Genomic DNA, 15,019 nt, shown 5'->3' on the forward strand with positions numbered 1-15,019 from the left:
ATTCTGCAGTTCCGCTGTGTGTTGTAGGATAGAAATATGGAGGAAAACAAGGTTTGGAGGGGAATGTGTAGCCCAAAAAAGTTCCTAAGATTGATTAGGCCTCATAATTGATTGACGAGAAAGGGATTGTTTAAATTGCTTAAGATCATAAAGCCAATCAGTTGAAGAGTCAAGAGCTTAAAACCTTTAACCCATTGTTTTTCTGCTTAGTAATATTTTGCCAATAAATCAAAACCTCTGTGGTGAATAGGCCAGTAATATTCTCACCAAATTATACATTGTGTGTATTTGTTGTGTATATCTGAAAAGATCATTTTAATAAAGATACAGTGGATATGTCAATTTTTTTTTATTTTTATTTTTTGAGACGAAGTCTCACTTGGTCACCCAGGCTGGGGTGCAGTGGCGTGATCTCGGCTCACTGCAAGCTCCACCTCCTGGGTTCACGCCATTCTCCTGCCTCAGCCTCCTGAGTAGCTGGGACTACAGGTGCACGCTGCCACACCTGGCTAATTTTTTTTTTTTTTTTTTTTTTTTTTTTTGTATTTTTAGTAGAGACTGGGTTTCGCCGTGTTAGCCAGGATGGTCTTGATCTCTTGACCTCGTGATCCACCACCTCGGCCTCACAAAGTGCTGGGATTACAGGCATGAGCCACTGAGCCCAGCCATATTTCTTTAGTTATTCTATCATATTTTTGTACAGAACACAACATCGTCTAGCAGTATAAAAACAAATATGTGTGCGGGATATGTAAATATAAATACACACATACAGACAGGTGTATGTGCTATGTGCTGAGGTACAAAAGTCACAAAACCTGACGAGATGTCTGATGATGTGGCATTTACAGTCTAAAGGAAGAGGAAGACACACAACAAATGACAGTGCAAATAATTCTTTAGTTACAATTAACGTGCTTAAAAAAGTTTTCAAATGTTCAAAATTCAGTAAGACTCAGGCTTCAGGCACATGGATCTTAAGTGGAATATCATGAAGTGCAAATATGCAGTTTTTGAAACCATAATTGGAGGAATTAGTATGTATATGAAATACATGAAATTATGTTTAAAACTCTTTATGTAATTTCCCAGAGTAGAGAATTTGAACTGTGGTGATCAAATGATAACATTAAGGTAGGATATGTTTTTGATTGTAGAATGTTCTTAAAATTCAAAACCTCATGTATGATTTTAATGAGATAATCTGAAATCTGCTTTTCTTACTAAATATACTTATAAGTATGGCACAATAAAACAGACATGTAATTACAAGTAGTGGTTTTCTAAAATAAAAAGGCACCTTCATTTCACATTTAGAGAAATGTTTGCAGAAATGTATGATTTTATTGTCCTAACTAATCTGCCTTTTTTTCTATCAGTAGGCAGTATCAGTCTCAGTGTCACAGGAGGGGCAGAACGAACGTCATTTAAAAATTTATTTAAAATTTCAACCAGATCAAATTAGTTTCCATAGACAGTAATGTTCCCACTGAATTCACCAAGATATGGTCTCTCTGTATGAGTAGATACAGAACACGTGAGTTCTAGGATCAGCTTTAGGGTCAACTATATAATCTCTGACCTGCCACTGCCCCTTAATTCTCCACGTGTTTTTTAAGTTAGAGGATCTCAAGAAAATGACATGAAATAAATATTAGTTGGAAGTAAAATTATTTATATAAAAGTAAAGGTTATACTAGCAATTTAAAATGTTTATTCTTATAAAGATCAGTGCATTTTCTATGAGCAAAACATTTGTTTCCACTTATTATGAAAGAATATAATTGTATTCGGCATCTGTTTCTAGTCTATTATAGAGAGCAAACATTTCTTTTAATATGTTATATCCAAGGAGAAACATACTATAGAAAAACATTAATGATAGATGCACGTTGAAAATTTTAGATTTAGATTCCTTTAAGTCTTCTGTAATGTGCTAACATGTTTTTCAACGTCTGTTTACATTTATCTTTAAATTGAAAACATCTTGATTCCATTCCTAGGAGCAACAGTAAACTTATGCAATTGAGAAGGGATTATATTGTTTTATAAATATATTTGTTACTAGTTCCGTAGAATGCTCAGTGCGTCTGGGTATTGTATGTAATTTACACAAATAGCAGCTTTTTTATCTGGGATCATGTCAGTATTTTGACTAAGCAGTAGGAGAATGATCAACAGGATCAGCAGAGAAACTGGAGTGTGTACAGTAGTTTAAATATATCTTGCTATGATATTAATCAATAAAAATGTGCAAAGTAATACAAAAACTAGGCCAAAGTGTGTGTGTATAGGATAAAGGGTAGAGGTCCATCTGTTATTTTCTTTTAATGTTGGGATATTTCAATAAGGCACAGCTACATGTCTACACCTATCAATTTAATGACCAAAGAGAATGTAACATTCTCAGATTAATGAAATCAGAGAATGTAACATTCTCAGATTAATGAAACACCCTCCAAATCTGAAAAGATTCTCCTTCTGACCAAAGAATGTTACATTTCGTTAGAAGGAGAATCTTTTCAGATTTGGAGGGTCTTTCATTAATCATTCAGCCTTCCACTCAATGAAAGAAATGCCATGTAAGAACACTGAGAGATGATCATCTAGCTTCATCCTCTATATAAAAATTAAGATTTTTATGTTACAAATGTAATTTTCCCCAAATGATAAGTATTATGCAGTCTCTTTTTCAGCCAAAAATGTTTTACTTAATACAGTAAAATTCAAGCTAAACGATTCTCAACTCTTACAGGCCTTGAGTTAAAAAATGTGTCTTCAAATAATAGAGAGGGAGGGTTAGCGAGCTTAAAGCCATTTTAATATAATTCGTATGTCTTAATTACAGCCATCAGGTTTTTAAACGGCTCACTGCTCTTTTCTTGTTAAAGCTTAGAAAACTCACTTTTGCAAGAAACATTCTGACGAAGAGATCATACTTATTTACTGACCCTGCTGATTTCTAACAAAACACTTTACCTTGAGGTTGTATATAACCTATGTCTAATAATCCCTTTACTTTAAAATTCCCACTTAAAGTTGTGTGCACAAATGTTTACTAAATTCTTGCATTTTTAAAAATTGTCAAGTAAGAATAAAGCTAAATTCCGGTGAGACATAATGGTATACGGTTTTTTTTTTTGACACCACCTTACCTTAAAACCTTTACAGCAGGGTTTGGCAAACTAGGACCAGTTCAGGCCCAATTCAACCTGCCTGCTATTTTTGTAAATAAAGTTTTATTGGAACACAGAAACACCCATTCATTTATGTATTGCCTGTGACTACTTTTGCACTACAACAACAGAGTTGAGTAATAGCAACAGACTCCATATGACTTAGATAGCTGGAAAATATTTACTTTGTGACCGTTTCCTGAAAAAGTATGGTAATTTCTGCTCTATAGGCTGTGGTCAATAAAGAAAACAAAAGTCCACACTTCTATTAACTCACCCATGAACAGTTACTGTTTTTATCTTTCATTCCCTGCAATCATTTCTTTGCATTTGTTTTAAAGGAGTCAGGTTTTATACATCCTTTTATACACATTGTACAAACATATACATCTTTTCACTTGGTATGGTGACAAAATTACTATTAATATATCTTGCTTTTTCTTTTTTTTTTTTTTGAGAGGGAGTCTCACTCTGTTGCCCAGGCTGGAGTGCAATGGCGCAATCTCAGCTCACTGCAACCCCCACTTGCCAGGTTCAAGCAACTTGTCTGCCTCAGCCTCCTGAGCAGCTGGGACCACAGGCACGTGCCACCATGCCTGGCTAATTTTTGTATTCTTAGTAGAGACGGGGTTTCACCATATTGGCCAGGCTGGTCTTGAATTCCTGACCTTGTGATCCGCCTGCCTCGGCTTCCCAAAGTGCTGGGATTACAGGCGTGAGTCACCCTGCCCGGCCTCTTGCTTTCTATTAAGAATTTTTGTCAATTTCATTTTATATGGCTAGTTAACCTATCACAAAAATGTCCCATATGTTATAGTTGGACATTTACATTTTAACTTTTCACTATATAAATTAATCTAAAATAGATTTTTGTATGTATATTAAGTTTTTTAGTATTTTATATTTTGCCTCATTTATTAGGGAATAGCTTTATAGGAGTGGAGTTCATGGGCATACTTCTGGCACATACAATTAATGATAATTGATTTGCTGAGGTTTTTGAAGTGCTGAAATCTTAAAATTTTCATGTTAGACTTGGGGTTTCTGTTCCCTTTCTGCCCTGTTAATAGGGAGTTTGTGTATTTTTTTAACTCATATAATTTGAAAAATGCTATATTGTTACTGTATTTGCTCCCAACAAAAATAGTAAATTTTAAAAATGTGATTTAAAGCAGTGTGAAACATAAGTGATATAAAGGTAAAATCATAGACATGTTTGAAATGGCAATTTTGTGAGTTATTCCAAACTTATTTGTAAAATCTGGAATATGTTTATGGAGTAGTAAAATGTATTTGAATGCTCTGTGCTTTATGAAAAAGATTTTTATGCTTAGCATAAAGATATTTCATGCTGAAACTGGGCTAGCAATTATGTTCTTTGCCCAATGCTTGTTATCATTTTCATCTAATCCTGACATCATCTTACTTCATTTTTTTGTGCTTTTTTGCTTTGCATCTTTCACTCTTTAGTTTTGTGACTTTGAGCAAGTTCTTTAAACTTCTGGGCTTCAGTTTCCTTATTTGTAAACAGATGGTAATATCTACATCAAAGAGTTACTGGTACTTGGTAAGATAGTGAATAAAACAAAGTTCTTGCCGTTTTGGAGCTAAAATTGTAGTGCTAGAACAAAGACAATAAGTACATTGTAAAACATATACAATCTGAAATTTCTTTAAAAAAAATGTTATAGTAAAAAAATATCAGAATAAAGGTGAGAGGAGGCTTCTCTGACAAGATTGAATTTGGACAGAGACCCAGTGGAAGTGAGGGAGTAAATTACATGGCCATCCCAGGGAAAAGTACCTCAGGCAGTGGGAATAACAAGTTCAAAGATCTCCTTATTACCTGACTTGCTTTGAAGGTATTAGGAGAAAAGGCTAGAAACCTAGGAGGATTTAATTTCTAAAGCAGGAAACAACCACCAAAACTCATAAAGGAAAAGATGCATAAATTTGGCCACATTAAAATTAAAGCTTTCTACATGACAGAATAATTTAAAATACACATATAAAGGACAATCTGAATGCAATACTTCAGTCAATTCGTATCTAGGAAAAAAAAAAATGTTGTCCTCCAAGTTAAGAAAAAGCAACTGTGCTTTTGGAAAAATGGGCCAAAAAAAAAAAAAAAAAAAAAAGCAGTGTACCAAAGATTAAACCCAAAAAAAGAGGAATGAACGTATCAAAAGATGCTCAGAACCAAGTGGGGAGCTATTGATACAACTCTTTCCTTATCAGTTTGATAAAATCAATAATTGGGTAGTATTGTTAGTGAAATGTAAGAAAACTTGAACTAACATTGCTCATTTTAGAGAGCAGTATGATTGTACGTAGCAAATTTGAAAATACACTTACCAAACCTCTCAAAAATTCCACTTATGGTTATAGAGCATAGAGAAAATATTGCACATGTACACTAGGAGACTTGTGAAAATATATTCTTTGCAGGAATGTTTGTAGTAGCAAGCAATTGGAAAAAAAATGCCATCAGTAAGATAAAGCAATAAAATATGGTACACTCTTAAGAAAATGTATGTAATTTTCTGTTATCACATTGTTTGAATTTAAGCAATTCAGATGAGAAACATGTTACTTATAGTTTTCAACATTGTAACAATACAGAGGGAGAGTAGTAAAAATGATATAAAGATACATTTATAGGGCTATGTTACACTTGGGTGACCATAATTAATGCCCAGTAAAATATACTTTTCCCTGAGTTCATGTCTTTGTGTGTGTATAAACCGATAACATATGTTTGTGTACATGTGCATTTATATGTGTATAAAATTTGACCCTAAGAACATACTAATATATTGCTTTACTCCCATTAAAACTGTCGTACATTTTATTTTGTAGGCTTTATTTTCCCCAGTAATAGAAATACTGCCATTTCCCCCATGATTCATTAATGGAATTGAGGAAGCTCCTTAGCAGATGAATCATAAAATGAATGTATGTTTTACTTTTAATGTCTACATAAATTCGTCTTAAATGCCATTTATGTTTTAAATATTTAAAAATGTCATAGTAGCTGGGTGCGGTGGCTCACAACTGTAATCCCAGCACTTTGGGAGACCAAGGCAGGCAGACCACTTGACGCCAGGAGTTCAAGACCAGCCTGGCCAACATGGCGAAACCCCATCTCTACTAAAATACTAAATTTATCCGGGCATGGTGGTGCACTCCTGTAATCTCCCAGCCACTCCAGACACTGAGGCATGAGAACCGCTTGAACCTGGGAGGCAGAGGTTGCAGTGAATCAAGATCGTGCCACTGCACTGCAGCCTGGGCTACAAAGTGAAACTCTGTCTCTAAAAGTTAAAAAAAAAAAAAAAATTAAAAAGTCATAGTAAAATAATCTGCAATTCTATTTGAATTATTAGATTAAATATGTGTATTTAAATGGGTAGATAAAAATTTATACATGAATATAAAAGGTATTGCAGAAAAAATGATTAAAGGGGAAACTTAGTAACTCCTTGTTAAGTATCCATATCAGTCACATCTATCTGCTCTAGAAAACTGAGTTTTAAGCAGTAGAAATCTCCTACATATGAACAGTTTTAGTGAAACAAGTTTTTAATTTTTATCATGTTATTAACAATGTCCAATATCTATGGATTCGGGGTAATATATACAAGTAGATGGTCCAAAACACTTTAAGAATAATGGATTTAATTTAAAGTCTATGGACTACCATACTGGTAATACAAAACAGTCATTCTCTTACAATATTCTTTTCAGGCTACTGCTACATGATTGAAAGGCAGGAATTTCATAAAAATTTCACTGTGTGTTTCGCAAGCTGTGTAGCATGGATCTCTAAAAGTGTAGTGCTAGTATATGGTATGTATATGGTGGGCAGGGTTGATATTGTGCAGGGGTGGCAGGGGCTTTTTCTCTTGTATACGTTAGGCTTCCAAACATAGGTTTTTCTTTATTTTCCTTTTTTCTAGAAAGGGTTCCAATGCTAAAACAAATACAACAGTTTGAAAACTGTTTGTATAGAGAGGTCATGGAGGCATAAATGCCTCACTAGAGAAGTCAGGCATTTATCGTTGTCCAGAAGTTGGATAATATGGTCATGAAGACAGACTCAAATATGAACATTATAATTTATTAATAATCAGAATTTCAATAATATGGTTATAAAAACAAGACTCAGAAAGGAAATGTTCTCTGCAGAATTTTCCCTGACCTCCTCCACTTGATTGTATATTGCCCAATACTATCTTTTGAGCTTTTGTTGATAGAGACATCCTGCACAGGAGATTTATTGATGCTGTTTATACACAAATAGCAGTAGAAACAAATACAAGGGAATCCTAATGAAATTAAGCAAACTGAGGAGGTTCTGGGCTAGAATTGTTTCATTTTTCTCTTCAATTTTTAGTCCATTAATCGTTTGGGCAAAACACATAATATATTTTCAGAATTGATGAGTTCTAAAATCTTAAGAGTCGACAATGTCAAAAATGTTGTAATGACATGGCAAAGAATGTTTTTATGAAGATGAAAATTTCCCCTCATTTTCTTAATTCTGGCATTATTCAACATAGCATGAATATATCCATCCTGTTGCAAGCAGGTGTTAAATACAGAAGTAATTTTGTGATCTCATTCTTAAGGTATCAGTTAGCTGACTAGCTCAGGGTCCTGCTAGATTCATTAAATTGATTTATTAGAATATGCTTGTTTGCTTTTGTAAGATTGCTAATTGTATAACCTCAGATTTTCAAGTGACATGATACCTGACCTTCATAAAATTTCAACTAAACAAAATCTATGAAAAAATGCATTTAGAAGAAAAAGCTATGTACACACACGTTATGAAAATGAAATGTGTCGATGACGTGTCATGTCTGTAAGCAGTGCACATCTTTATGTATAATGTGAAATGTGGTAACTGGTTTTGAGAGTCCATATAGTTTATATGTGCTATGAAAATCCTGGAATTTAAGAACCTTTAGAATTAGCCTCTCAATATATCACAAATTGAAGTTTCAGGTTATACATTTTTAAAATTAAGGCATATTTGCTCACACAAAGAATGGTAATTTTATGTTATATAAAGGTAATTCATTGTATTTACCTCTGTGTGCATTTGTAATTTAACCATTCTGGAACATTGTGTTCAGAGCCAGAAAAATTAATAGATTTTATTCACATCTATGTCTACGGCTTCCTTGACAACTACTGCAGACGCCGCTATCACCATGGGGATGGTTCTTCTCAATGAAGCAGCAACTTCGAAAGGCGATGTTGGAAAAAGACGGAGTAAGTCTATGTGTTGCCATTTTTGTAATTTCGTTTTAGTCTTAAGATTCATTTAAGTCAAATGGGAAATACATAAAAGCCCTTTGTAAACAAACTTCTAAAGAAATGTTCTGGTTTGAAGAAGATTTTAACTTTTTTCTCTTGCTGGGATGTGTTCATATACTTGAAAATATATTTCTTCCAAAGGGGACTGGGTAGTTTTCTGTGGATTTGCTTATAAAGTGAAGCTGTCCTTCACCCTTGTCAGGGTGCTCTAATCCATCCCTACTGAAGCCATAGTCTTGGTTGTAATTCCACCCGGCACAGAGAGATGGAAAAATTTGAGGGCAGAGTCTTCAGAGATTTTATTGGCATGTAACATATTCCCTCTGCTACAAGAATCAGGGGTGCACTCAAAGCCTGACTTAGATGAAGCTTCTGCATAGGTATTGTACACTGAGATACTCTATTACCTGTCCATTCGTTCCAAAGTTTCCTTTAACATTTTTTAAAGGGCATCTATTGATACTATCTTTTCCAGGGTCTTTGCCTTTTCCATTGATATACCAAGATTACAGCTCCATCAAGTTTTCCAGCATTATGATTTTAAGCAAGTTAATTCTGTGGTTTTTCTTTGATGGGACCGTTTCTCTCAGAGTTGTAGAAAAACATGAGGTTTTTGAGAAGTAAAGAGTTTTCTAGCAAAAAGAGAAGAACACACAGGGAAAAATGTGCTCTGAGGAGCAAAGGACAGTCGATTGTTTCCTGCCACAAACCTTTTTATAGTTAATATCAAGTCCCTATATGATTTGATATGTCCACAAACCTGTTATTTTTTTCTTTCTTTGCATTTCTGAACTCTCTTTAAAACCCAAAATTTATGTATGAGCAGTATAGGTATCTGAAAAAGAGTATTTATTAAGATATTTAAAATAAAAATCCAGACTGACTTACTTCATGGGTTTTTAGCTAGGGTGACGTGTGTAAACAAATCATAGCGCTTTCTAAATACTTAAAAGTCTTAGGGGTTGAAATGTTTTTGATGTAATACACAGTTTAGACTGCCCTCTTTTCCTATGGTATCATATCTATTGTTTTAAAGAAACTACAAAAGAAAGGAGCACATTACTTTATCATGTTGAATTTTATTTATCTTTTGAATAAACATCATGTCCTTAGGATTGACAAATTATGCCTATAAGGACATGCTATTTTTTTAATAATTTCAACTTTTATTTTAATTTGGGGGTGTATGTATAGGTTTGTTCCATGGGTATTTTGGATGATACTGAGGTTTAGGTATGGATCCCATCACCCAATAATGAGCTTAGTACCAAACAGGTGATTTTTCAACCTACACGCTCCTCCCTCCATCCCCACTCTAGTCGTGTCTGTTCTCATCTTTATGTTCATATGTACACAGTGTTTAGCTCCCACTTACAGGTGAGAACATGAGGTATTTGCTTTTCTGTTTCTGTGTTAATTCACTTAGGATAATGGTCTCCAGCTGCATTCATGTTGATGTAAAGGAGATGATTTTTGATTTTGTTCTTTTTGGCTGCATAGTAGTCCATGGTGCATATATACCACATTTTCTTTATCTAGTCCGTCACTGATATGGTATATATGCACCATGGAATCAACCTGGGTTGATTTTATTTTTTTGCTATTGTGCATAGGGCTGTAGTAAACATGAGAGTGCATGTGTCTTTTCGGTGGAATGATTTATTTTCCTTTGGGTGTATACCCAGTAAGGGGGTTGCTGGGCCAAAGGTAGCACTGTGTTAAGTTTTTTGAGAAATCTCGAAACTGTTTTCCACAGTAGCTGCTCTAATTTACATTCCCGACAACAGTGCATAAGCATTCCCTTTTCCCCACCACCTCACCAGTATGTGCTTTTTGACTTTTTAATCATAGCCGTTCTGACTGGAGTGAGATGGTATCTCATTGTGGTTTTGATTTGCATTTCTCTGCTGAGTAGTGATAATGAACATTTTTTCATATGTTTACTGGCCACTTGTATGTCTTTTAAGAAATACCTGTTCATGTCCTTTTTCTACTTTTTAATGGGGTTTTTTTGGTTGTGGATTTAAGTTCCCTGTAGATTCTGGATACTAGATGTTTGTCAGATGCACAGCTAGCAAAATTTTCTCCCATTCTGTAGGTTGTCTGTTTACTCTGTCTTGTTGTTTTGCTGTGCAGAGGCTCACTAATCATTCCCACTTGCCAATTTTTATTTGCAATTGCCTTTGGAGACTTAGTAAAGAAAATTCTTTGCCAAGGCCAGTGTTGAGACAAGCATTTCCTAGGTTTTCTTCTAGAATTGTTAAAGTTTTAGGTCTTACATTTAAGTTTTTAATGCATCTTGAGTTACTTTTCATATATATGGTGAAGGGTAGGGGCCAAGTTTCATTCTTGTGCATATGGCTAGCCAGTTATCCCAGCAACATTTATTGGATAGAGAGTCCTTTCCCCATTGCTTGTTTTTGTCAGCTTTGTTGTAGATCAGATGGTTGAGAGTGTGCAGCTTGATTTCTGGGATTTCTGTTCTGTTCCATTGGTCTGTGTGGAGGAGATACTGTTAATTATGTGTTTATTGTATATCCTGTCTTAAGGTAAATAAGAAATATGTAGTAAATTTTTAAATCTTACAATATTTATTATAGTAATATGATACTGAATTTATTAAATCACCATTTCCAACTCCTCTCTTGGTAGATGTTTCTCTAACTCCAGCTCCCACCCACCCCCAAATTGTTTATTCATGTTGTGTGTGTATGAAAGCGAGCTGGAAAACATATTTTAAAACTTTCAAATTATTCCTTTTTGATGTGATTTTTATTTTTGATGTGGCACAACTACTATGATTAATATTTCCCAGGTCAGAATGCATCTGCCTCATTATGGCATTTTCTTTTCACAGGTGTAGTATCTCACGTGGCTGCCATGGTTCCTTTAATAATTACTAACCCCTCCCTACACTGAGTTCCTCTCCCTTCCCATATGCAAGTACTTGAGTAGCATTATTTTGTTTCACTGCATAGGATCAAGTAATTATCTTCTATCTTACTTATTTCAAGCCTCATTTCTGATAGAGCACAACCCAGTGGGGCTACTAAAAAGGAGCAAAGGGAATGAAAAGAGTGCTTTATTCTTCTTCTGAAAAATAAAAAAAAGGAGATGGAAGGAAAAGAAAGAACTGTTAGATAAAATGCCAGATTTGGGCAGTACAGAGTAAATAATTTTGTAATTAATTATAGGGTTTTATAAACAAAGTTGTTATTATGCTGTATCTGAGTCCTGGTATATGTCATACAGAGATATTCTGTAATTTTCAAAATTGTTCTTTTTATTTTATGATACTCATAAACTCATTTTTTGCTTTATTTTCTCCCAATATTCATTTGAAGTTCAGCTGCATGAGTGTTGTCTGAAATGAAATGTCAGAGGCTACACTTGGATGCTATTAAATGTTTGTGATGTTTCACAATTCATATTCAAAACTTAGAAGATATTCCTGCAGAGTTGCATAAAAACTGACACATTTGCAGACCATATTTTGACAAAGCCGTACCTTACGTACTCCATGATTGCCCGAATTGCAGTTAAACTTGGTTTTGCTTATATATTGGAAAAAATTTTAAAAATCATAGTTCCTTATTATAGAATCATATAGATCTGTTTGATTTTCCTTATTTTCTTCTGCTTTAATCTTTTTTAATCTTTTTATTTTACAAATAACTTCAAATATTTTTCAAATTGTTTAGAATTCTCTGAAGTGAATAAAAGGTATATTGTGCAAATTATATGTTAAAAGATGTTTAGATATTTCTTAAGAGATTAACACTAATTTCTACTTATTTATAGAATATATTTAAATAAATTTTACTTAAATATCTTTGTCTTTTATTCTAAACGTCCTTTAATTGGCTCAGATTAAGTATTTAAATTTTATAAGCATGTTTAGATTGTACTAATTGCAGTGAATCTTGTTTAATTAAATATCCAAAATACATATGCAAAAGAAACATTTTATTATGCATCTGCTTTAGAGTAAAATCTTCTCAATCATAATAAAAAGGAAATGAGAAAATAAAGTACTGCTCTTATTGTCACCTTCCCTGGGACAGAGGAATATTGAAAACCTAGACCGCAGCACATTCGACTATAACATATGCCCTCAGTTTCTTTGTAAGACAAACAATAACAACATTTTGACACTATTACCTGCCATGGAGGGAGTTTTCTCCCCTCTGGTTCTCACTTAGACCGTATTTTCTCCTCCAAGCTTTTATTCCTTGCTTTCTATAACATGCTCTTACTGAGGCAATACTAACCAAAAACCTAAAATTATTGCATAGCATCTGAAAAGATCAAAATTACATTAAGCATTCTAACAATGCAAATGTTTCTGCTAATAAAGCCAATGCTTCATAATGCAAGAGCCAGTGATCCTGTTTGTGGTTTATAACATGTTTTGTTTTGATCACTCTGGGGCATGTTAGTACTTGTAATAACTCTATAAAAGAAGAAAACCTCCAGAAGACTTAGATCAGTCAATTTTGTTTTCATACCCCAAATAGTACATTTTCATTGAGACGAATGTGGAAAATAATGAACACATTGTATTGTGGATAATCTGGTTTGTTGTACCTGTATGTACCATGAACTATTAAATGTAAGTATACTGTAATTGTATGCATTTAAAAATATAAACAATTGGGGTTTCATTTGCATATTTTTAGACACTAATGGTATTTTCTGTCTGTTTCTAGTAATTTGCCTAGTGGGATTGGGCCTGGTGGTCTTCTTCTTCAGTTTTCTACTTTCAATATTTCGTTCCAAGTACCACGGCTATCCTTATAGGTAATATATTTATACTAACATGAATGTTTTTATTTTTAACTAATAGAACAGAATTTCAGTGGTTAATATATAATTAAGGATGAATGTGAAGTTGCTGTGTGACTTTTAAATTCAGTTAAGCAAGTTTTTGAGCACCTGCCATGTGTTCAGCATAGTGAAGTACACAAAGGAGATATAAGGCATGGTTCTTGGTCCCTGACAGCATATAGTTTCTTTTTAGACATATGTATTTTTATATAACAAATGAGGTTTAAGCTCATTTTGAGGACTTGAAAATTTTACCTTCCCTTAGTTTGTCATGATTTTGACTTCATTTGCAAGATTGTTTTCTCATATAATTCACTGTTCATTGTCTAATAAACTTTGTATTATCTTTTGAATTCTACAAAATTTTAACTTTTCAAAATAAGAGCCAACATGAAAGGGAAAAGTTAAGTAAGAAAATAATTTCTGGTCATTATAAATCATCATAACGAGTATCTCATAAGATTTTCACCAACAAATTGTCATAATTGGAGATGGAAAGATATTGAAAACTCAAAGACCGCATTATTATTACCAAACTATACTTTCAGTAAAGCACACTACAGTAGACGTGCCCGATTACAGTTGTTCAGTTTATGAATTAGGCATATATTCATTCTTGAGCTTTTTCCTCCTTCAAGTTTTCTTAAATAAGTTATATTTTTTCTTTCTCTAAGGAGTCCTTCTTTTAGCTCAGCTCATCTCTCTAATGAGTAAAAGCGCAATATTTCCTTTTTCAGAGATTTTGAAGACTCTGATTAGGTAGTAGAACCAGTGATATGTTGATAGAAAATAAAAGCTCCTCAAAGCCTACATTTCTTCCACCTGTGAACAGTGGACATTTTTAGAACATTTCTACACAGGTCATAGCAACAATATATAGCTTTATCAGGGAGAAAACTAATCGCATAAAAGGGAGATCTGACTATGGGATTGTAATACAAGAATAAGACTCTTCAGCCCCACACCCTCTATTTTCATATATGGCCAGAGGTACCTTTCCAATTCTCTTCTTCCCACACCCATTAAAAATAACTATACCAAGGGAATGGAAGAAATGTGGGTATCAGATTTCCTGACACCCTGCCTGCAGTGTAAATTTTTAAAAATATCTGTTCTGAGGGCAGCAAGAGTTATGAGAGAGGCAAGCAGTCTTCAGGTTTTTCACTGTACTCTTGACTTTAGAGAGCCAGCCAATTTTGGTTTTGATGATGTGAAATAATCAAATCAAATCCAAGATTAAGTAATACCCAAGAAAGATGAAGTTTTTTATTTTTTCTTTCGCCCTGCTCTAGGATTGAGAGTCATGTTTCTGTATGATTGGTACTTAGTTTGACCTGTGCTCTATAATGGAAACTGTAAATTAAGAAAAATAGAAATCCTCTGTGTTTTATCTAGGATGCCAAAAACACTTGAAAATTAATCCATTTTCATCTATAGCACTTACAGTTTCAAAGGAAATGTTGTATCTCTTTATGAAAAGATAAACTATACAGTAAGTGATACTGTGAGATTCTTTTTTTGTTGTTTTTTTGTTTTTGTTTTTTTGTTTTGTTTTGTTTTTTGTTGTTGTTGAGACGGAGTCTTGCTCTGTTGCAAGGCTGGAGTGCGGTGGCTCGATCTGTGCTCACTGCAACCTCCACCTCTTGGATTCAAGCGATTCTCCTGCCTCAGCCTCCCGAGTAGCTGGGACT

At 34.0% G+C, this 15,019-nt stretch overlaps 1 protein-coding gene across 9 annotated transcripts in view; it reads left to right on the forward strand.

The window, feature by feature from the left end:
* TUSC3 (tumor suppressor candidate 3) overlaps window positions 1–15,019 on the forward strand; it is a 308,026-nt gene that overhangs the window by 186,444 nt on the left and 106,563 nt on the right. For 5 of the 9 annotated variants that reach the window (XM_003777211.5, XM_024251067.3, XM_024251068.3 and 2 more), the window contains exons 8-9: window positions 8,382–8,456; window positions 13,211–13,301. The exons of 1 other annotated variant lie outside the window; for it this stretch is intronic. In XM_003777211.5, the coding sequence (XP_003777259.1) occupies window positions 8,382–8,456; window positions 13,211–13,301 (166 nt within the window). Of the gene's footprint in view, window positions 1–6,923; window positions 7,124–8,381; window positions 8,457–13,210; window positions 13,302–15,019 lie in introns of those variants that run through there. 3 more of the 9 variants (XM_054561215.2, XM_054561216.2, XM_054561214.2) reach the window with 2 other exon arrangements.

The sequence above is a fragment of the Pongo abelii genome, chromosome 7 (assembly GCF_028885655.2).
Source record: "Pongo abelii isolate AG06213 chromosome 7, NHGRI_mPonAbe1-v2.0_pri, whole genome shotgun sequence".
In the NCBI taxonomy this organism is placed as follows: Eukaryota; Metazoa; Chordata; class Mammalia; order Primates; family Hominidae; genus Pongo; species Pongo abelii.